This window comes from Nannospalax galili, unplaced genomic scaffold (assembly GCF_000622305.1).
Source record: "Nannospalax galili isolate Female #2095 unplaced genomic scaffold, S.galili_v1.0 scaffold424, whole genome shotgun sequence".
Taxonomy (NCBI): Eukaryota; Metazoa; Chordata; class Mammalia; order Rodentia; family Spalacidae; genus Nannospalax; species Nannospalax galili.
The window spans coordinates 1608348-1629855 of NW_008352334.1; the positions used below are offsets into that span (position 1 = coordinate 1608348).

At 43.2% G+C, this 21508-nt stretch overlaps 1 protein-coding gene across 1 annotated transcript in view; it reads left to right on the forward strand.

Moving 5' to 3' along the window:
* Hspa4 (heat shock protein family A (Hsp70) member 4) overlaps positions 1 to 19987 on the forward strand; it is a 48456-nt gene extending 28469 nt beyond the window's left edge. The window contains exons 9-19 of the mRNA XM_008849340.3: positions 1047 to 1198; positions 2512 to 2618; positions 4135 to 4268; positions 5641 to 5822; positions 6790 to 6894; positions 11370 to 11522; positions 12255 to 12380; positions 14016 to 14123; positions 15536 to 15655; positions 17782 to 17943; positions 18136 to 19987. Of these exons, the coding sequence (XP_008847562.1) occupies positions 1047 to 1198; positions 2512 to 2618; positions 4135 to 4268; positions 5641 to 5822; positions 6790 to 6894; positions 11370 to 11522; positions 12255 to 12380; positions 14016 to 14123; positions 15536 to 15655; positions 17782 to 17943; positions 18136 to 18336 (1550 nt within the window). The 3' untranslated portion in view covers positions 18337 to 19987. The remainder of the gene's footprint in view (positions 1 to 1046; positions 1199 to 2511; positions 2619 to 4134; positions 4269 to 5640; positions 5823 to 6789; positions 6895 to 11369; positions 11523 to 12254; positions 12381 to 14015; positions 14124 to 15535; positions 15656 to 17781; positions 17944 to 18135) is intronic.
* Positions 19988 to 21508: the final 1521 nt, after the last annotated feature.

Below are 21508 nucleotides of genomic sequence, written 5' to 3' on the forward strand. Positions count from 1 at the left end.
CCGAGGAAGAATCTCAGTATATTGTCTCATACACCCACTGACCTGACTTCAGCTCTTTTCTTTTGTTTATTTCTAAATTGTATGTGTGTGTGTGTGTATGCCACAGCATGTATGTGGAGGTCAGAGGACAGCTTTGTGGAGTTGGTTCTTTTTACCTGTATGTGGGGTCTGAAGATTGAACTCGGGTCATTAGGCTTATGAGGCAAGTGCCTTTACGCACTGAACTATCTTACTAACTCTTAAAGCCTGTTTTTCTAAATAGCTCTTAAGAAGTCATAACAATGGCCAGGAAGCTGCATGGTGTTAGGAGGTGTTTTATGGACAATAGTAGTAGGATCTTGGTATGCTCCTTTGTACCTTCTGATGTGAAGATTGACTATTTTAATCTGGATTATGCTTTATCCTCTGGACAGCACTGGAGTGGCTAGATGTAAATCTGAAAACCTTTTCATGGCAGGTCAAGAGTCATCTAGTATTTTAAGGACTGTTTGTGGCTGGCATTTGGTATGTGGTCTGCTGATGTTTCAACAGTTGTTTGTGTGGTGCTGTTGCAGTGAGGACCTACCTGTACAGGGCATGGTATGCAATGTCCTGACAGCACCTCCAGACTACACTATTATTGTACTGCCGCTCCCCTAGTATTTTGAGAATCAAGATGCCTCCTTGTTTCCAGAGGCCCCATGCCTGTGTGTCTGCCTGTGCATATGTTGTTGTGGGGGGTGGGGCAGGGGGGATGGTGGTTTTTTGGGGGGAGGTTTTTTTGTTAGGTGTTTTTTTGTTTTATTTTTTTGAGACAGGGTCTCTGAAGCCCCAGCTGGCCTGGAACTCACTATGTAGACCAGGCTGGCCTTGAACTCACAGAAATCCACCTGCCTCTGCCTCCCAAGTACTGGGATTAAAGGTGTGCGCCACCTCGGCCTGGCATGAGTGGAGTTTTTAATATGTCAGTGGATTATTAGTTTATCACGATAAGATCTTATTGCTCTTTTTTCTTGATTGTAAAATGCTGATTTAAAGATTCTTTGTAAATGTCTGTTTTAACACAGAGTTAAAGAAAGAAGATGTTTATGCAGTAGAGATAGTTGGTGGTGCTACACGAATCCCTGCAGTGAAAGAAAGGATCGGTAAATTTTTTGGTAAAGAACTTAGTACAACATTAAATGCGGATGAAGCTGTCACTCGAGGCTGTGCATTGCAAGTGAGTTTGCTTTTCCTCATAGGCTCTTGTAATAAGACAGCACCGATTCATGTATCTACATAATTAACCTGAGTTTAGCTTGGTAATTTCAAGGTGTAAGATTCTGAAACCTTTGTTTAAATTTTTTTTTAAAAAAAAACTTCTTTACTGAGCTTTTTAAATTTTATTTCCCAATCAAATCCAGACCCCCCTCCTCCATCCATGCCTCTTTCACTCCCCTACTGAACCCCATGTACTCTGCCATACATGCTGAGACCTAGTCATTCAGGTGTTTGTACCCAAATGTCCTTCAGTGTAAATATGTGTCCACTGGCATCTAGTCAGCCCATCCAGTGGTTGTATGTCACACTCTCCCTCACCTAGCAGCAATCAGTCTCAACTAGTTCTCAGTCTAGTGCTAGCTGCCACCTACTTCTCACCTCCCCTTTGGGCCTTTGTTTAATTGAGCTAATGTGGGTCCTGAGCCATGCTATCACTGCCACAGGTTCACGTGAGCACACCTCCATCCTTCCCCTCTTCCACAGTGGTACCCAAGCAGTGGGTGGGGTGAGGTTCCATATAGGAGTCCTGTCCTACACTCTACAGTCTCTTATTCTCCAAAACTAGACCAATTTTTGTCTTCCGTGTGCATCACACTGAGGAAGCCTCACGGTGAGAGTTGAGGGATGCATTAGCTCTCTCTCTACCTCTTATTCTGCTATGTTCCATGAGCTTTAACTGTAGAGATTCAACTGCAGATGTTTCACCTGGTACTGGGCATCTCCCAGGTGCATGTTCTTTGTCTTTGTTTTAAAATGAGTAGCTGAAGCCGGGTGTGGTGGCGCACGACTTTAATTCCAGCAGAGGCAGGCAGATCTCTGTGAGTTCAAGGCCAGCCTGATCTACATAGTGAGCTCCAGGCCAGCTATAGGGAAACCCTGTCTCGAAAAGGCAAATAAATAAAATATAAAATGAATAGCTGATGTTCATAAAAGGTATTGTACTCGTAATGTAAAATAGCATTGATAACTGAGCTTGGAATGCTGCAGGCATTTGGTATATTTGTTTGTCAGTACATGAAGTAGAGTTAAACTTCAATGAAATGAGACTTGGGAGCTCATGGCAATTGGTAAGGAATAACTAGGCTACATCATTAATTCACCAGTGAGGGAACTTTGTAAAACTGCTTGTTCAGGCACTGTTAAATCACTACTGTAAATATTTAAAAGATTACCATCAGTGAAGGTCTCTTGAAATCATTATTTGTAGGCCTAGTGATACCATTCATAATGTCTATACTTGTCAAATGACATTTTTTAAAATTATCGTTCTAGTGTGCAATCTTATCGCCTGCTTTCAAAGTGAGAGAATTTTCTATCACGGATGTGGTAGCATATCCAATATCTTTGAAGTGGAATTCTCCAGCTGAAGAAGGGTCGAGGTAATGAATTTATTAATCATATTTATACAGAGTCAGTTCAGTGTTAAGTCTGAGTGATGCATTGTCCTTCAGTTCAACTTACGTATGCATTTGTCATAGTGCATGAAAAAGGGTTTGTTGTACTTAGGATAAATAAACCCATGTCCAGGCATAATAATAAATTCTTGTAATATTAGCACTTGGATGGTGGAAGCAGGGGAGGCTCAAAGGGTGAAGGTCATCCTTACCTACATAGTGAGTTTGAGGCCAGAATGGGCTACACGAAACCCTCTCCAAAAAGAAAAAGTGTGAGTTCTGTCCTCATTTAGTTTTCTATAATTGATACTGCTGAAACTTGGTGCTTTTGGTGCTGAGTATATTTCTTTTACTCTCTGTACACAGACACTTTTTTTTTTTTTTTGACATTTTTAAAACCTGGAAATAATCTTTCAGCTGGAGCCACCATCTTGTAGTGAGTCATTCACCAAAATGACAAACACAGGGAAAGAGGAGAGGCCCCACAACATGTTCTCTAGGTCGTTCAAAAAGCATAGAGTTCCTTTGGCCTCAAACTCCTACAAGGGGGCGCTACTGTAGAAACAAGGGCATGGGTGTGGCATAAAAGAATCTCCTGTAAATGTTACCATGACACACTGGATGCTTCTACACTGTTATTGTGCATGCTGTGGGCATTGTAGCTGAGCAAGGTAAGGGCAAGGTTTTTTTTTTTTTTAATCTTTTTGAGACGGGGATTCCAGCTGGCCTGGAACTCACTATGTACCAGAATGGCCTTGAACTCTCAGAGATCTGCCTGCCTCTGCCTCCACAGCGCTGAAATTAAAGGCATGCACCACCACGCCTAGCTAAATGTTTGCATTGAGCAGGCACTCTTAATTTAAGAGTACAGCTTCCTGAAACAGATGATGAGGAAAAAACGAAGCCAAAGAGAAAGGTAGCTGGGCTCCATTGAGGCTCCAGCCAGCTGCCAGCTGCCTCAGAGAACCACTTCGTGAGAACTACCACAAAGGAACCTGAGCTGCCAGAGCCCATGCCCTATGAACCATAGCTTAACATACAGAGGACCTGTACTGTTAGTGCTTCTGTCTTTTTGGTTGTGGTCCTCAGCCTTTTTTTTCCTTTTCTTTTTGAGTCAGGGTCTCTCTGTAGCCCCAGCTGGCCTGGAACTCACTATGTAGACCAGGCCCTGCTGAGCCTGAGCCTTCAGTGGCTGTGCCAGCTCTCCAGCCTTTAGTGTTTTTTAAAAATCTGAAAATACTGTCCGCTGAAAAACGAGGACTCCTAGTAAGGACAGAACTATCATACAGGTGTTACTGAGTGTTTCAGAGCTGGGAGTGGTACAGGCAGTTCCTCCCTGTACTTGGGAGGCAGAGGCAGGTGGATCTCTGAGTTCAAGGCCATCCTGGTCTACATAGTGAGTTCCAGGACAGCTGGAGCTACAGGGAGACCCTGTCTCAAAAAGACAAAAAAAAAAAAGCCAAACAATAAATTTGTGTCTTTGTGTTGTTCTTCCATCCAGTGACTGTGAAGTCTTCCCTAAAAATCATGCCGCTCCTTTCTCCAAAGTCCTCACATTTTATAGAAAGGAACCTTTCACCCTTGAGGCCTACTATAGCTCCCCTCAAGATCTGCCCTATCCAGATCCTGCTATAGGTAAGTAGAGTTGGACATTGACATAATAACAAAAAACTGGTATTGGAGTACTTGGCGTACAGGAGTAGCACAAAGAGATGGAGTATTCAGAAATACAAGAGCATTAGGCCACAAGAAAATCTTTCTGGTCCTAGTGCCCAGTCCAGAACTAGCCAGCTGCTGCTTTAATTGGATGTTCCATTGTGTGGACAGTATTTTTGAGTTACTGCACATTCTAGCTAAGCGTTGTATATAAGGTGGTGTTAATAGAATGTTAAAGTGTTAAACTTGGGTCTCACCCCAGTATAAAATGAGAAGATGCACACAGAAAAATCATTAAAATTGTTGCATAGTATCAGTATGTCCTAGAATTAGGAAACTAGAGTGTTTACCGAATGGCAACTCATAATTTGGAAATAACCCTACTTGCCAAGAGGGAAACTAAGAGTTGTGTGGCAAGATCTGTACTCTGTGGACACAGTGCTAGGACTAGTTCCGTGGCATGTAGAAATTGTGGAGAGGTTCGACTACTCTGCTTCCTTCGTCTGTGGAGTAGGAGTAATGATGATCCAGTGCGGCATGGGTGTGCACACGCAAAGCCTTGCTGCAGCAGACCTAGGAATGGCAGTTTCTTGGAAAATACCAGAAGCAGCCTAGAATTTAAGTAGAGGAAATTGTGATCCACCAGTATTTTAGGGAATTGATAGCATACACAGATGAACTAAGGGATGGGAAGAATGGGAAAACCAGGAGTTTGAGCCCTTATTTGGGAATGAGTAACTACAGCTGGACTGAATGTGAGAGGGAGAAAGACGATGAGTCTGAGTACTCATCTTGCTTGTTTTGAAGTACCTTTTTAGTTACTGCTCCGTCACTGAGAGGTGAACATAAGCTTGGCAGTGTGGGTGCAGGCTTTTTAAAAAAATATTTTATTTTTATTTTACGTGTATGAGTGCGTTGCCTGCATCTATGTGAGTGCATCTGTGTCATGCAGTGCCGTGGAGGTCAGAAGAAGGCTTCGGATTCCTTTGGAACTGGAGTTAAGGATGGTTCGTAGCTGCCATGTGGGTGCTGGGAATTGAACCCGGTTCTCTGCAAGAGCAGTCGGTGCTCTTAACCGCTGAGCCCTCTCTCCAGCCTCAGCTCTTTTTTTAAGCTTCTCAAACTGTTTTTGTGTTTATTGGTCTTTTTGAGACAGGGTCTCCCTGCAGCTCAGGGTGGCCTGGAACTCTGTGTAGACCAGACTGACCTCAATCTCACAGAGATCTGCCTGCCTCTGCTGGGATCAAAGGTGTGTGCCACCACGCCTGGCACATATTTAACCATGCCCGGTACTCATATTCAAATCCAGTTTCTTATTATTCATTCTCTTGTGTCTTTCATATGTTCCTAGCTCAGTTTTCCGTTCAGAAAGTCACTCCACAATCTGATGGCTCCAGTTCAAAAGTGAAGGTCAAGGTTCGAGTAAATGTCCATGGCATTTTCAGTGTGTCCAGTGCGTCCCTAGTAGAGGTGCACAAGTCCGAGGAAAATGAGGAACCAATGGAAACCGATCAAAATGCAAAGGAAGAAGAGGTAACTTGGCTATCTGGCACCTTGAAATTGTAGCAAGTAAACTGGGTGATAGGGAGGGCCATTGTGGGAGCTGTGTGTGGGATGTCTGCTCCTGTGAACCACCTGCACATAGCATTAGAATGGAAAGGAGCATTTCTCAATTTGAGTTACTTTTTTTCGGTCTTTTTGTCAGGGTCTCCCTATAGCCCCAGCTGGCCTGGAACTCACTTTGTAGACCAGGCTGGCCTTGAACAGATCTGCCTGCCTCTGCTTCCCTAGTGCTGGGATTAAAAGCGTGTGCCAGCACGCCTGGCTGATCATTCCTGATTTTAAAGAGCACTTTGAAAGCTCTGTTGATTGTTTTTTGCAAGGACAGCTTACATACTCATCTGCTATAATTATGCTTAGGTCTTAGCTGCTTTGTACACCAGATTCAAAGGTTTATACAACTCGAGAAGCTTGGCTTTCAGAGATTTTGTTGTAGGTGGTGTGTCCTGGGGCCCAGGTACCAGCAGTGTTGAAAGCCTCTTGGTCCGTTGTGATAGGTTGCTAGCATTGAAGGCTTGGTTCACCCTCTGTACAAACTTTGTTCATTACTGCTGTTGAGAGGACTCCGTGTGTTTCTCCTAACACACAGTGGTTGTGTTTTTGGGAATGATGATACTGGTGTAGGATGTTGGTTGACAAAGTTGTACGTTGTGTTAAATATGCCATGTGGTGTTCTGAGTACTTCAAGGCAATTCTGTAGATCCTCTTAACTGTACAGGGCAGTGTAGGACACTGTATCACTGAACAGGTGATTAACTGAGCTCCAGAGAGGAAAACTTCATGTTCCAAGTAATGTGTGTGCATGTTTGGAGCTTTGAGCCTAGGCATGCCGATTGTGGGGAGTTGAGAAATTCCATCCCATGTGACTTGTGAGTGTGGTGTGCTTAGTTTCTTACTTAGAATTGTCTAGTTTCAGGATTTAATTTGTCCTGTTTTTCAGAAGATGCAGGTGGACCAGGAAGAGCCACATGCTGAAGAGCAGCCGCAGCAGCTGCAGCCGCAGCAGACACCAGCAGAAAACAGGACAGAGTCTGAAGAAATGGAGGTACAGATTCTCAGGAGCTTCAGTCCTACATACGTGGTGTTGTCTGAGGAGCTGTCTCAGGAGTGCTACACTGTATGGACTCGCATAAGCTTTTAGCTAGATTATCTAGTGTGTTTGGAAAGTGCTTTTTGCCAAATGTTTGAATTCTATTCCGTTTGAGCCATAGGAAAAGAGCATCTGTCATTGATAATTTGTTAGTGATGAACAGTGAGACGTGAGTTCTTCTTTCACAGTTTCCCAGCTGTTTGACATTTGATGTTTGTCTTTCACTGTTGTTAGAGCCCTGCCATGGCTCGTCAAAGGGAATTTTTCATGGTTTTCTTTTCCCCAGTCTGTTTTGGCACGCTTCTTCCAAGTCATCTGGCTCAGTGCTGGACAGTGTGCACACTCTGGCTTTTTCTTCAGGCCAGACCCTCATCAGTATTCTTGCCGTTGTAGTGCTAGACACCTGTTCTGAGCCAGGAGAACGTAACACTATTTCAGAGTTTCCTCATCTTTGTGGCTGCCATCTTCCTGTCTTTGGTGCAGAACAGTCCCCAGTGAAGACCAGCCAAGACGGCTAAGGAGCTTGAGAAGGGCCACTCACGGCTTTTCATTGATAGACGTTAGTGCAGGGCTGGGGACAAGGCTTATCTAGTAAGTGCTTATTGCACAAACATGATGATCTTAAGTTGGATCCCCAGCACCCAGGTAAAAATAATCCAGGTACAGGGGCTGCTACCTACCAACCTGAGTTGGATCTACTGGGTGGAAAGAGAAAACTGACTCACAGGTTGTCTGTTGACCTCCATACACAGGCACCGTGGTATGTATATATGCATACAAGTGCATTTTTTTCAATTATATTTTAGTTATTTTATGTGTATGAGGACATGTATGTAAGCACACCTGTTGTGCAGTGCTGGCAGAGGACAGAAGAGGGTCTTGGATCCTCTGGAACTGGAGTTACAAGTGCTTATTAGCCACCATGTGGGTGTTGGGATTTGAACCCGGGGCCTCTGCAAGAGCGGCCAGTGTTCTTAACTACTGAGCCATTGCTCCAGCCCTGTATTTTTTTTTTTTTTTCTTTTTCTTTTTGAGATGGTCTCCCTGTAGCCCCAGGTGGACTGGAACTCACTATGTTGACCAGGGTGGCTTTGAACGCACAGAAATCTGCCTGTCTCTGCCTCCCAAGTGTTGGGATTAAAGGCACGTGCCACCATGCCTAGCCCCATAAATTTTTTAAATTAAAGTTTTATGTGTATGAGTGTTTTGCATGCACTTACATGCATGCACCATATTGTGTGCACTGTTCATGGAGAGCAGAAGAGGGTGTTAGGCCTCCTGTAACTGTAGTTGTTTAGCAGTTATGTGGGACTCAAGCAGCGGGTGCTCTTAACTGCTGATCCATTTCTTTAGCCCCACAAGTAAATTTTTAAAAAATAGTTTATTTATTATTACTATTTATTTTATTTTTATTTTATGTGTATGTGTATTGTCTGCATATAGGTAAGTGCACCCATGTCGTGCAATGCTTGCGGAGGTCAGAAGAGTCTGTGGATCCCCTGGAACTGGAGTTACAGACAGTTGTTAGCTGCCATGTGGGTGATGGGATTCGAACCTGGGTCTTCTGCAAGAACAACCAGTGTTCTTAACCACTGAGCTATCTTTCCAGCCCCTTTATTATTTTTTATTTTACGTGTACAAGTGTTGCCTGCATGTATGTGAGTAGCCTCACAAGTAAATTTTTAAAAATTGGACTTAAAAAGAAAGCTAGGTGCAGTGTATGCCTATAATCCCAGTGCTGGGGAGGTGGGAGAAAAGTCCCTGGTGCTCACTGGCCGGTCTCGGTCTCTCTCTCTCTCTCTCTCTCTCTCTCTCTCTCTCACACACACACACACACACACACACACACCCAGAAAATATAATTTTTTAAAGATGGAGATAGAGGAAGACATCTGGACAATGTTGACCTTTGGTCTTCACACACATGCACTCATGTATCCTTACCCATGTGCACACACATGAACAGGTACATACAAAAGATAATACTACATAAACTTGTTTAGGCACATTTTGGAAATGTATGTCAAAATGAACATGTAACATTTAAAAATTTTCTGTATCCTATTGCTTTCTTGTTCACATTTGTTTTCTGCATTGAAGACTTTCTTTGATATTACTTAGGAAATTCCCATGTGTAATTCCACCTTAGGAATTTCTGTCTCTTAGGCAGAGCCCTATTGTAGCTCAAATTTGTAACTTATTTTCATGTTGGTGAACAGATTTTTCTTGCTTTCCCAAGTGTTTAAGAAACAAAAGGGACAGAGGAGACCATGTTCACAGATTGATTCCCTGATTGACTCGGGCCTTTTCCGATGAAAACCTCATGTTGTCGGGTGGGTTGGAGGCAGCAGGGGAGAGAGGAGTACCTGTCTCCTGTGTGTACAAAGTGGGTGCTGAGGAAGTGAAGTGCCAGGCCCCATGGACCATCCTATTTCCTGTGCCCTGTAACTAGCACGTTTTAGGGACATTGATACTAGGTTGCCATGGATGGCTCAGGGACTGAAGGGCCTTTCATAGTGAAGTGATGAGATGCACACCTCCCAGAAATGGGGAGGCCCTGTGTCCAATCAAATAAGCTAATCAAATTAATAAAGGAAATGAAATAAACGTGATACATGAGTTTCAGTAGCTGACTCTGAAACTTGAATATAGGAGTCACTTGAATATAGGAGTCTGGGTAATGACATTGAAGTCTCCCTCATTGTAGGGAAAATTGAATTATAAATCAGTGAGCAAACGAAGTGAATAATTTTTATTATTTGTGGATAGAGAAAGGCTTTCCACATATAGAAGCAATTGCCAGGAAATGGCTACCCCTGCAAATAAAAACTTGCATAGACAAGGAGCTGGAAAGATAGCTCAGCAGTTTAAGAGCACTGGCTGTTCTTGAAGAGAACTCATATAGTACCCACATAACCAGCAGCTAACAATTATTTATAACTCAAGTTCCAGGGGATCTGATGCCCTTTTCGAGCTTCTGCAGGCATTGCACAACATGGGTGCGCTTAACTACATGCTTGCAAAAACAGTCATGCACGTTAAAAAGACATTATTTGTATAGACAAATAATGTAAAAGTAGAAAAAACTAGACTTAGTCACCTGTTGAAAAAAGTGAATTCTAAGGAAACAGTGGATGAAATCTTTGTGTTTTGTTTTGGGGAAGACTAAGTGTGGTCTATAAGTGTGAGAACAGATTATTGATCTCAAGAAAGTAACAGTGAGGTGGAAGTTCCCATTTGTAGGCTGTGGTGGAACAGGGGTCTCCTGGTCCTTGTGACAAGTAGGTACCAGAAGTTCTTGAGTCACAGTGGTAATATATTACTGGTTCATAAAATGTCATCTCCACTGATTTCAAATGTTCATCTATATGGTAAGAATAGAAGAAAGCTGGGGCTAGAGAGAGGGCTCAGCAGTTAAGAGCACTGACAGCTCTTGCAGAAGACCCGAGTTCGATTCCCAGCACCCACATGGCAGCTGCGAACTGTCCTTAACTCCAGTTCAGGGGATCAGGGGAATCCGAAGCCTTCTTCTGACCTCTGTAGCATTGCATGGTACGGGTACACTCACAGACATGCAGACAGTACACTCATACACATAAAATAAAAATGATAAATAAAAATATTAAAAAATAGAGGAAAATTTAAGTTTTCAGTTTTTTTTTTTTTTTTTTTTTTTTTGGCAAGGTCTCACACTGTAGCCCAGGTTTTTTTTTTGTTTTGTTTTGTTTTGAGATAGAGTCCTATGTGGCCCAGGCTAGCTTCAAACGTCTGATACTCCTGCCTCCATCTCCCAAATGCTAGTATCACCACACCAGGGCTGAGACTTGTAATCTAGTGATTGTATAGTGGTGCAGGATTGCAGAAGGTGGGTAATGTATGTTTAAACTTATTTTTAATTGTAATAAAATACAAGTAACAAAGTTTTGTTTTAAAGCATATAGCAGGGCCAGATGTGGGGAGACAGAGACCAGTTGATTTCTGAGTTTGAGGCCAACCTAGTTGATGGTTTACCTAGTGAGTTCTAGGCAGGCAGGGCTTTGTGGTCTTAAACAGACAAACAAAGCAAGCAGTATAGCACAGTGGGATTACATACGTACTGTAGTACTATAATTCTTGAGGCCTTTTTTTTTTGTCTTGGCAGAATAAAATTCTATGCCCATTAAATTAAACCAGTCTGCTTTCACCTTTCCTAAGTTCCTGACTACTACCATTGTTTTCCTCTCTGAATTTGATTACTTTGAATAGGTTTTCCTCTCTGAATTTGATTACTTTGAATATGGAAATTTTGTTTTTAATTTTCCAGAGGAGAATAAGTTAGATTACCAAAAAGTAACTGAAATGAAGCCAAATTAGCTTTGACATTTGATTCATTTTAAAGTTTAGGTTAGTCTATTTATGTTTTTGTTCCTTATAATTTCTTTTCTTTTTAGACCTCTCAAGCTGGGTCAAAAGACAAAAAGATGGACCAACCACCCCAGGCCAAGAAGGCGAAAGTGAAGACCAGCACGGTGGACCTGCCAATTGAGAACCAGCTGTTGTGGCAGATAGACCGTGAGATGCTCAATTTGTACATTGAAAATGAGGTTCGTTTTTTTAAAGTCTCGGAGAACTGTAGAACAAACCACTGTGTCTAATCAGAGTGAAGTCTGTGTTTAGCATCTTTTATATATTTTGACTAGTTTGGACTTTGAGAAAATTAGACTTCTTGGGGTAAGAACAAGTTTCAGTAATACATTCCCCAAGTTTGCTAGAGTGTTCTGTGCTTGTATTAACGATGTGTATTGTTAGAAGCTCCATCAATGTTTTTTACGGTAATGTCTGATTTGGGGGAGTTGTTGCTGGGTTTAGGCCACGTAAGTGTTCAGAGAGGTTGGGCTCTTGGAGTTGATGAGTCCTAGCAGTAGGTCAGTAGGAGTCACACAAGAGTACTGCTGCAGTTGCTTTCCCTGGGGTCTCCTGTTCTGTCTTCATCTCAGAGCAGTTTTGTTTTATAGGGCCTTCAGCATTTATACAACATCAATAAATTCTAGTTCTTGATGCGCTGTAATAACACAGTAAATAATACACTGACAGTGACCTAATAGTTTCCTAAAGTTTTTTTGTCTCAGATTCTCTACTTTTGCTTTTGAGTGCATGTGCATCCTAATTTCACTGTTCTATTTTAAACAAACCCACAGATCTTTGCTATTAAAAATTTCTTAAGGGTTAGTGAAGGTTTTTGGGGGAACGCTTTCTGCTTATAAGTTGTGTTAGTTGATGTTCAGGAGGAGCTTGTCTTCCTCTCCTAGTGTCTGACTCACTGTTGCTCTTCTCAGGGTAAGATGATCATGCAGGATAAGCTCGAGAAGGAGCGGAATGATGCCAAGAACGCAGTGGAAGAATATGTGTATGAGATGAGGGACAAGCTCAGTGGTGACTATGAGAAGTTTGTGAGTGAAGATGTAAGTGTGCACCACAGTGTGAATGGCTCACTTCCTGTGGGTGGCTGGAGCATCTTGAAATACCATAGACTGAAATTCTGCAAGTATCTGTATATACTAATATTATTAAAAATGGACCTCTTTTGGGAATGGGAGTTTTTTTGTCTTTTGAGACAGATTTTCCCTGTAGCCCCAACTGGCCTGGAACTCGCTGTGTAGACCAGCCTGGCTTTTATCTCAAGAGCCGCCTACCTCTGCCTCCCATAGTGCTGGCACTAAAGGTATGCACAACCACACCCGGCTCTCTACTTGATTTGTTGAGGCTCAGTCTTTCCCTGAACCTGGGCCTTGCCCATTTTTGATAGTGTAGTTAGCCAGCTTGTCCTAGGAATCCTGCCTCTGCCTCTGCCAGGATTATAGGCATCTGGGCTTTTGCATGAGTTCTGGGTCTCTGAACTCTGGTCCTTATGCTTGTGTTTGGAGCAAGTGGTTTATCCACTGAACTATCTCCCCAACCCTGTTTTGTTAATTGCAACATTTCCCAGTGTATTTTAGCATCATATTTTGACACAATTGAATGCTATTCTATGATGTTTTTCTCTTAACCAGCTCACTTTTCTTGCTGTTTAACTAAATTATTATTTGTTGGGGTTTTGGCGGGGGGGCGTTCCTTTCTATGGCTCCATCTATCTTTCAGCTGTCCTCTGCATCCAAGTGCTGGGATTGTAGGTTCACATTACCACACGTGCTTTATATGGTGCTAAGAACTGAATTTAGGGTTTCGTGCATGTTAGACTGAACACTTGACCAGCTGGGCTACAGCCCCAGCCTAAATGTTTGATAGTTTTGTTTTCCCTTTTCATTTTCTCCCTCCATCCCTCCTCCGACTCCAGTATGGTCTTGGTCTGGCCTGACCCCAGACTTACTGTGTGGTTGAGGATGGCCTTGTACTGATCGTTCTGACTCCATTTCCCCAGTTTCAGAATTACAATTGTGAGCCTCTATGCTTGATTAAATGCAGTTTTTCCTCCTGAAATCATAGAAATATATTCAGAATCCCTTAAACCAAAGAGAATTAATAACAGTCTTTCTTCTCCTGTACCTAACTATAAAAAATGTTGGCCAGCTTCATTTTCTGTATCCCTTTTCTTCCTACTTTATATATATAATTTTTTTAAATTTGGTGAATCTGGGCAAGTTTTATTTAATTTTTTTTTTTTTTTTTGGTATTTTTCAGACAAGGTCTCCTTGTAACTCTAGCTGGCCTGGAGCGCGCTACGTAGACCAGGCTGGCCTTGAACTCAGATCTGCCTGCCTCTGCTCTCTGCCTCCTAGCCCTGGGACCAAAGGCATGTGCCACCATGCCCGTCCCTACTTCTGTATTTCCTAGCAAATCCCAGGTATATCAGTGTAGTCTGAGCTCATGCCTGCATTGATGATTCAGCTGATAATTGCTTGTGTAACACAGGCTAGCTTCAGCTTCCCCAGTACTAGGGTGATGTGCATGTGTGTGTATGTGCGTGCGTGCGTGCGTGCGTGTGTGTGTGTGTGTGGAGAATTTTGGCCTTAGGCATGTGAGGCAAGCACTGTAACACTAAACTGCATCTCCAGTTCTTTATCTGATTTTTGATTGACCTGGTTATAATTTTTTTATAGGATCGTAATAGTTTTACCTTAAAATTAGAAGACACGGAAAATTGGTTGTATGAAGATGGAGAAGATCAGCCAAAGCAAGTTTATGTAGATAAATTGACTGAATTAAAAGTAAGTATTCTTAGAGCAGAGGTATCCTGAGCCTTTTTAGCTTCCAAGGAAAGGCGCTAAAACTGGGGGGGCATTCTCATGCCAAGTAAAGAACGTAGACTGAACATATCACAGACTGTCACAGCTTAATTTAACTGCTTTCACTTTAAATTGAGTTTAACTTCTGTACCAGTGAATTAGAGTTAGAGCATTCTTGGTTTTAGGAGATAGAGATCAGTAAGTTTTCCTAGAGGTGCCCGCTATGTAGTTAGGGTAGGACCAGACGTGCTATGTTTTTTTTCTTTCTCCACTGCAAGCCTCAGCCTCAGTAGTGCTGGGCTTAAATAAGGCTGTCACCACACTTGGTATAGTGTTGTGAAAACAGACTTATTTGGTGTGTATGTGAAGAATCTGATTGTTAAACCTGGCAGTTAAATAGAAGTATTGCCCAAAGCTTCAGTCCTTTTGTTTGAAAAAAGTTTTAAATGCGAGGGAGGAAATTCAAACATTTCCCTTTACTTTTGTTTCTGTATTTTGGGCCATTGTGAATGTCCTCTGAGTGAGTTGCTCAGGAAACAGTGCCTGCCGTGTAGTATCACCCCATGGCGAGGCTGGCTGCAGTCCTCGTGCTGCTCTGCCCTTCCTGCTTCTGCTTTCCTTTGTCTTCTGGGAGATGCCAAATGTCAGCCTTAGAGTCAGTTTGCATCTGCTCTGTTTCTTTTTTTTCCTCTGTCACTTGTTTTTCATGATTTGGGTTATGTTTAATATCAAATAAAAACACGACAACCTCGTGCTTTACCATTACCACACCTAAAAAGTCTCCAGTGTCATTGTTATGTTCAGTTTTCAAGTTGTATTGTTTCCTGATTATTGTTTAGTTAGTTTCATTGAATTGATTTCCAGACAAATACACACATTTCTCTAACAGGCCTTGTGTCTGTGTGTGCAGTCCATAGTTCTGCTGTGCTTTTCCCTCATGCCCAAGGTGTAGAGATGGGGCCAATTGTTGTGCAGGCTTTTCTCATTTTGCTGCCTTTCATCTCCATGGTGGTGTTGGAACATTATCTGGTTAATTGGTTGGGAGATCCAGAGGCTTCTTTAGATTCTGATGTAGTTTTTAATTTAAAAAAAAAAATTGTTTTGGGCAACTAACGCTTAATATTTAGAAAACAATTCTTGGTTGTCTTCCCACTGTGAGAATTGGGACTCAGTTGAAAAATAGAAATATAACTCCACATGAAACAGTATTAATGCATACTTTTACAAGCCAGGTTGAGGAAGCCTGATAGTTCAATAGTCTGGAGAAACATCTATCTGTGTGTGTACATGTTTGTGTATCTCTCTGCCCCTAGTCAATCTTGGTCATAGTTGTAGCAATATAACTGAGTTTAGGCTGCCCTATCCACATTATTTGTATGTTCTGTCCTGTTAAGAATTTAGGTCAGCCTATTAAGACACGGTTCCAGGAATCTGAAGAAAGACCAAAGTTGTTTGAAGAACTCGGGAAGCAAATCCAGCAGTACATGAAAATGATCAGCTCCTTTAGAAACAAGGTATCCTAACATTCCATTTTCCTCTTCCTGTTTAGGTAGAGTTAAATTTTGAGGTGCTACATAGCCATTTGATGATGTCATTTCAGATGTTAGTATAATAGAATTGGAATCTTGGTTTCTTTGGCCGGGGGGGATGGGGGGGGCGGGGAGGAAGACAGTCTTCCTGTAGCCCCAGGCTGGCCTAGAACTTGCTGTGTAGATCAGGATGGCCTGGGCTCTTAACAGATCTGCCTGCCTCTGTGCTGGGCCTAAAGATGTGCACCACTACACCCGACATTGTAATAGAATCTCAGCTGGAATCATAGACTTTGGACTTTGCTCAAAGCTTCCCTTTTGTGGGTAGGACCTTAGAATTGAGAAGTACAGATTTCTGGCTATGAGATTCCTTCTCTGGCAGATGGACATGTTTTGGGCTCTTTATGGGAACACATGAGGCTTGTCAAGGGTTTCCTTATGTGGATCTCAACTGCAAACTGCTTAATATCTTACTCTGTGGTACACACCCCATAACATGGTGTCTCATGGAACCCACATGCTGTGGTGAAGTAAAACTATTGTCAGCATTTGTCGGCCACTTCAGCTTAAGCAAGGTTATCTAGTGGGTGGCTGACTTTCAGCCACCCCAACTTTCTGGATCTCAAGAGTTTCAGTTCTAACAGCTTGGCTATGTTCCAGGTCATTCCCTCTCCGATATGAGTTACACTCTGCTATAATTTTTTTAAATAATATTTTATTATCTTTACTTATGGTGCAGTACCCATGGAGGTCGGAAGAGGGTGTTGGAGCTCCTGGAACTGCAGTTCCAGACAGTTGTTAGCTGCCATTTGGGGAATTGAACCCAAGTCTTCTGCAAGAAGTGCTCTTAATCGCTAAGCCATCTCTCCAGTCCCTGCTGTAGATTTTTTTATTTGAAAGTGTAAGAAACTTAGTGTAATAAATTGGACTATCAAAAATTTTTTGCTTGTGAACGGTCTTAATTTATGGTGGCTGGAGTGACAGCTCAGTGGTTAAGAGCACTAGCTGCTCTTGCAGAGGACTCAGGTTTGGTTCCCAGCACCCACATGGCAGCTGACACCCATCCTTAACAGCAATTCTAGGGGCTCTGATGTCCCCTTCTCATCTCGGTGGGCATTGCACAACACATGCGTTTACACACAGGAAAAACACACAAATAAAATAGAAAAAAATAATATTGAGTGTACTTTTTAAAAAAATACTTTATTTTTTTAATTTTATGTGTATGAGTGTATTGCCTGCACGTAGGTAAGTGCACCCGTGTCATGCAGTACCTGTGGAGGTCAGAAGAGGCTGTTGGATCCCCTGGGACCGGAGTTACGGACAGTTGTTAGCTGCCATGTGGGTGCTGGGATTCGAACCCGGCTCTTCTGCAAGAACAGTGTTCTTAACCGCTGAGCCATCTCTCCAGCCTCTATTCAGTGTAATTTAATGTGAGATTATTTTCATGATTTTCTCTAAAATACTTTTATTTGTACTATTGAAGCCTTTTAAATTCACGCCTTTTATATTTTCCTGGCTTTTATATATTTCCTGAGTATTAAAGAAAATAGGATTCTTTCCTGAGCATTTAATAGGCATTTATGTCATGAGGCTAAATGTGCTTTGGTTTTTATTTAAAGTCTAAAAATTTATTTTAACTATTTAAAAAACATTTTGATTTTTTATGCATATGAGTGTTTGGCCTGTGGGTATGTAAATGCACCATGTGTGTTCATTGCCTGTGGAGACCAGAAGAGAGTTCTGGAACCCCTGGAACTGGAGTTACGGGCAGTAGTTAGTTGCCATGTGAGTCCTGAGAACTGAACCCGTCTTTGGAGGAACAGTCATTGCTCTTAACCATTGCGCCTTCTCTGTAGCCATTTACTGTTTTTAATTCTGTGTGGGACTGTGTGCACATGCATGCAGGTACCCTCAGGTCAGAGGTCTTAGACTCCTCCTGGAGCTGGCAGTTGTGAGCTGCCTTAGGTGGGTTCTGGGAACCAAACCTGGATCCTCTGTGCAGCAGCGAGGGTTCTTGGTCTTCAGCCCCAGGGCTAGAGCTTTTACAAGCCAGCATTGGGGAGAGAGTGGCTCGTCCTTGATACTTGCTACTCACCTGCTGCTTGTAGGAGGACCAGTACGACCACCTGGATGCTGCTGACGTGACAAAGGTGGAAAAGAGCACGAACGAGGCCATGGAGTGGATGAACAACAAGCTGAATCTTCAGAACAAGCAGAGCCTGGCTGTGGACCCAGTCGTCAAGACAAAGGAGATCGAGGCCAAAATTAAGGTGGTTTATGACTTCAGATATTTAATAGACTCCTTTCTTGGCAACTTCATTGTTGTTAGTGTCCTCACATGATGGGCACTTCATTATTGCGTCTTCTGGGTTGGGGTTGGGTGGAAGGGGTAACTTGAGTCTAGCATGTCATGTCAATTTCGTTAATTTGGAAGAAACCACTTTTCTTTCTTACTGTTCTAGGAGCTGACGAGTATTTGTAGTCCTATAATTTCAAAGCCCAAACCCAAAGTGGAACCTCCAAAAGAGGAGCAAAAGCATGCTGAGCAGAACGGACCTGTGGATGGAGGAGACAGCCCAGGCCCGCAGGCTGCCGAGCAGGGTGCAGACACAGCTGTGCCTTCCGACGGTGACAAGAAGCTTCCTGAGATGGACATTGATTGATTCCGACACTTGTTTATATTAAAACAGACTATTATAAAGCTTTAAGTTGTCAACTTTGTTCTAAATATCAACTAGAGCAAGAGAATACTGGAGATTTCTTAGTCAGTTTTTAGGGGATCTTGGGGGGGTGGGGGATATAGTAATGTATGGAGCATTTTGACTTCTAAATAGTTAGATCCAGAAATGAAGTGCATTGTATCTTTTCATGATGGTACTATTTAGAAGCCCAGGTAGTCTGACTGAGCTTATGCTTCACTTCTATGTTTTAATCATGCTTCAAACAAGAGTAAATGTGTTTGGAAAGTTGAGCTACAGCAAAAGCCATGGCTAGCTGTCAGACAGGCTTTTCATCGTGACATACAAGATGGGAGCTTCCAATGATGCTTGAAAAGCCTGTGTGGAGGTTGCCACCAACCTTCTCTTGCCTGGCCTGGGGATGGGTGGGGTTCTCCATTTCTGAGGCTCAGAGCATGACCTGGCATGGAATAACAGAGCAGTGTGGTCGGCTCCGAGGCCTTGCCTGCCCTCTACCCTAGCCCTGTTCTCGCCTGTTGCTTCAGCGAGAGCTCTGAGTGCCATGTGCCGCTCTTGTAGAGCAAGTTTCAGTAAACGTAAGAATTTAGATTTGAGGGCCCTTCCTGAAAATGTGTTCACTAATACTGAAGCATCAGAGTCCCATCTGTCCTTCAGAAGGTTAGAGTTGGGTAGATGCACTCTTGGATGTAGGTGTGGTAACTGAGGAATCTATCTATGCTTGTTCATTATGGGATAAAGATTTGTATCTTGGCCTGTTTGGAGGGAGATGATGTGTATAAATTCAAGGTTTAGCTGGAACTCCTAGGCTAAGAGTTCAAAGTTCTTAGCTCACTCACCATCCCCTGTGTGTTGTGTTAATATCTGCCATGAATGCCAATCTGCCCGTGTTAGAACAGCAGACAGGTGGTAAGATTAAGCTACACTGGATTATCCTGGATGAGTCTGAAGTTACTGTGGAGGACACAAGATGTCCAAGGTCACAGAAACTCTTCATTCTGGACCGCAGCCAGAGTCAGGCTCACTAGAGCTTTCCCCACCCTGCTCCTGGGGCAAAGGCGACAGCTTGAAAACTTGAGGGAAGTCTGTAGTGTAGAGGCCAGGTTGTTACCTGCCTCACTTTATAACAGCCGATACTCGGTGTGACAGAATGCTTCTCTGTTCATTTTGCCCTGTTGGAAATAAGCTTAAACCTTGCGTAGTGAGAATGACTGTTCTGTCCATCTACACTGGAAGGGCTTAAGAAGTGCCCCAACTCTCAAGTGCTGTAGAGACAGTTGCTTGGGGAGAAAAAATGCATGCTTAGGTGAGCGAGACTGGAGACTCCCCAGTGCAGGCCTTAGCCCATGGCCTGGTGCGTCTTTAGTGAGCCCTGTGTCTTGGGTGCTACAGGAGTTCCTGCCGGCCTTGGTATTCCAAGTGCAGGCTTCAGGATTAAGCCAACGCTTATGCAACTGACTGTCCTTAATGACCATTTCTTATAAACATTTGTGTGTAGGGGGGAGGGTTTGGGTGTTGGGATGGGGGTGAATTTGAAGGTAAATCTAGAAATTGGATGATCTGCTTGTGCTGTAGACAGGCTATAAGAACAATTGGATGTATGTGGAGGCAGGCCAGATAACAGTAACTGATGACTTGTGTGCAGCCAAGCATTTACCCAGGTTGCATTATCCAAGTTGGTTTGTTAAAATTCCAGGTCACGTTCTTACACTAAGAAAAATATTCAGTAAACATGAGACAAGTTTAGGAAAACTAATAAAAGAAATCTGTCTTACACTCAAAAGAATGGTTTTCTTTCCTGTTGCAGGCTGCTGTGTGTGGGTTGGGGAGAGTGTGTGGGGGAGCAGGAGAGAGGCTTTCTCCTTGAACAGAACATTCTTTTAAGTGCATTTAACTTTTATGAGACAGTGTATTCTATAGCCTAGGCTGGCCACCTCCTTTCTCCTCCTGCCTTACCGTCCAAGTGCTGGGATTACAGACATGACTCCCAAGTGTCTGTAGGAGCCTTCCAGGCTGGAGAATAACAATCTGGGTATCACCCTCTGATAAGTTGTCCCTGCCACTCCTCCCAGGCCCAGTGCTTTGTGTAGGAATCCCTGTCTTTTGTGTTTGGGCCTTTGAGGCTTTAGTGGTAGGTAGATAGATGATGGTGCATTGAGGTAAGTGCTGGGATTGATGCTTCCCTAATGGTGTGCCCCTTCAGTGTGAAAGGAGCTAGTGTGAGTGTGATAATGGGAGTATGATAATGTGCCTGTAAGTGTGGGAAGGGTGAAGCCATCAAGAGGCTAGGGGCCCGGATTGGGATGGGTCAGAGGGCTTGCTTTTAGGAGTCAAGCCTTACTGTCTGTGGGTCTATTGGTACTGGCAGTAGCTAACTCCCCAAGGCCTGGTCCAGCCATGAGTATACCATATTTTCTGTGTCTACAGAGTGAGCTATGGGGGAGTAGGAAGCCTGGGTCCAGTAAGCTTTAGGCCTGACCACAGCTATTTCACAGAAGTGTTAAGATCTCATGGATGGCAGGCACCAGTGTTCCCATGTGCTGTGGGAGATGGTGTGGGTGGGTGTGAAGTCCATTGGGACCTCTTATGTTTGATGCCCCTCCTCTCAGCTATGGGACTGGGAAGGATTCAGTTGTCAAGCAGGAAGGTCTGTAGGGGAGGTGATGGAAACAGTGGATTTCTGTAGGTTGGTAGTGGCTATTTAGGTCTGTTAACAAGGGCGGCTGACCAGTATTTTAGGAAGATGGGATGTGTGTGGAATGAGAGGCCTGGGGAAGCTGGAGGTGTGAGACAAAATAGGGAAAACAGGTAGGGCAGATGGAGAGGGACTGGCTGGTCTTGGCACCTGAAGGAAGATGGGAGATTTAAACATGGCTCCAACGTAGTTTATACTGACATCATACAGCAGTTGTCTTTATGGGGTATGTGAGATGCAGACTGCACAGTCCTGGCTGGCTGAGACTCGAAGCCTTGTACATGCCAGGCGAGTGTTCGACGACTGAGCTGTGTCTCCAGCCTGATTATGATTAATTTTGGGGGAAAGGACCTTGCAAGTGCCTTTAACAGGAAGGTATATTTTTACATGTTGAATACAGGTTATAGAACTACATGACCTTCCATGTTTGGAAAGAACATGAAC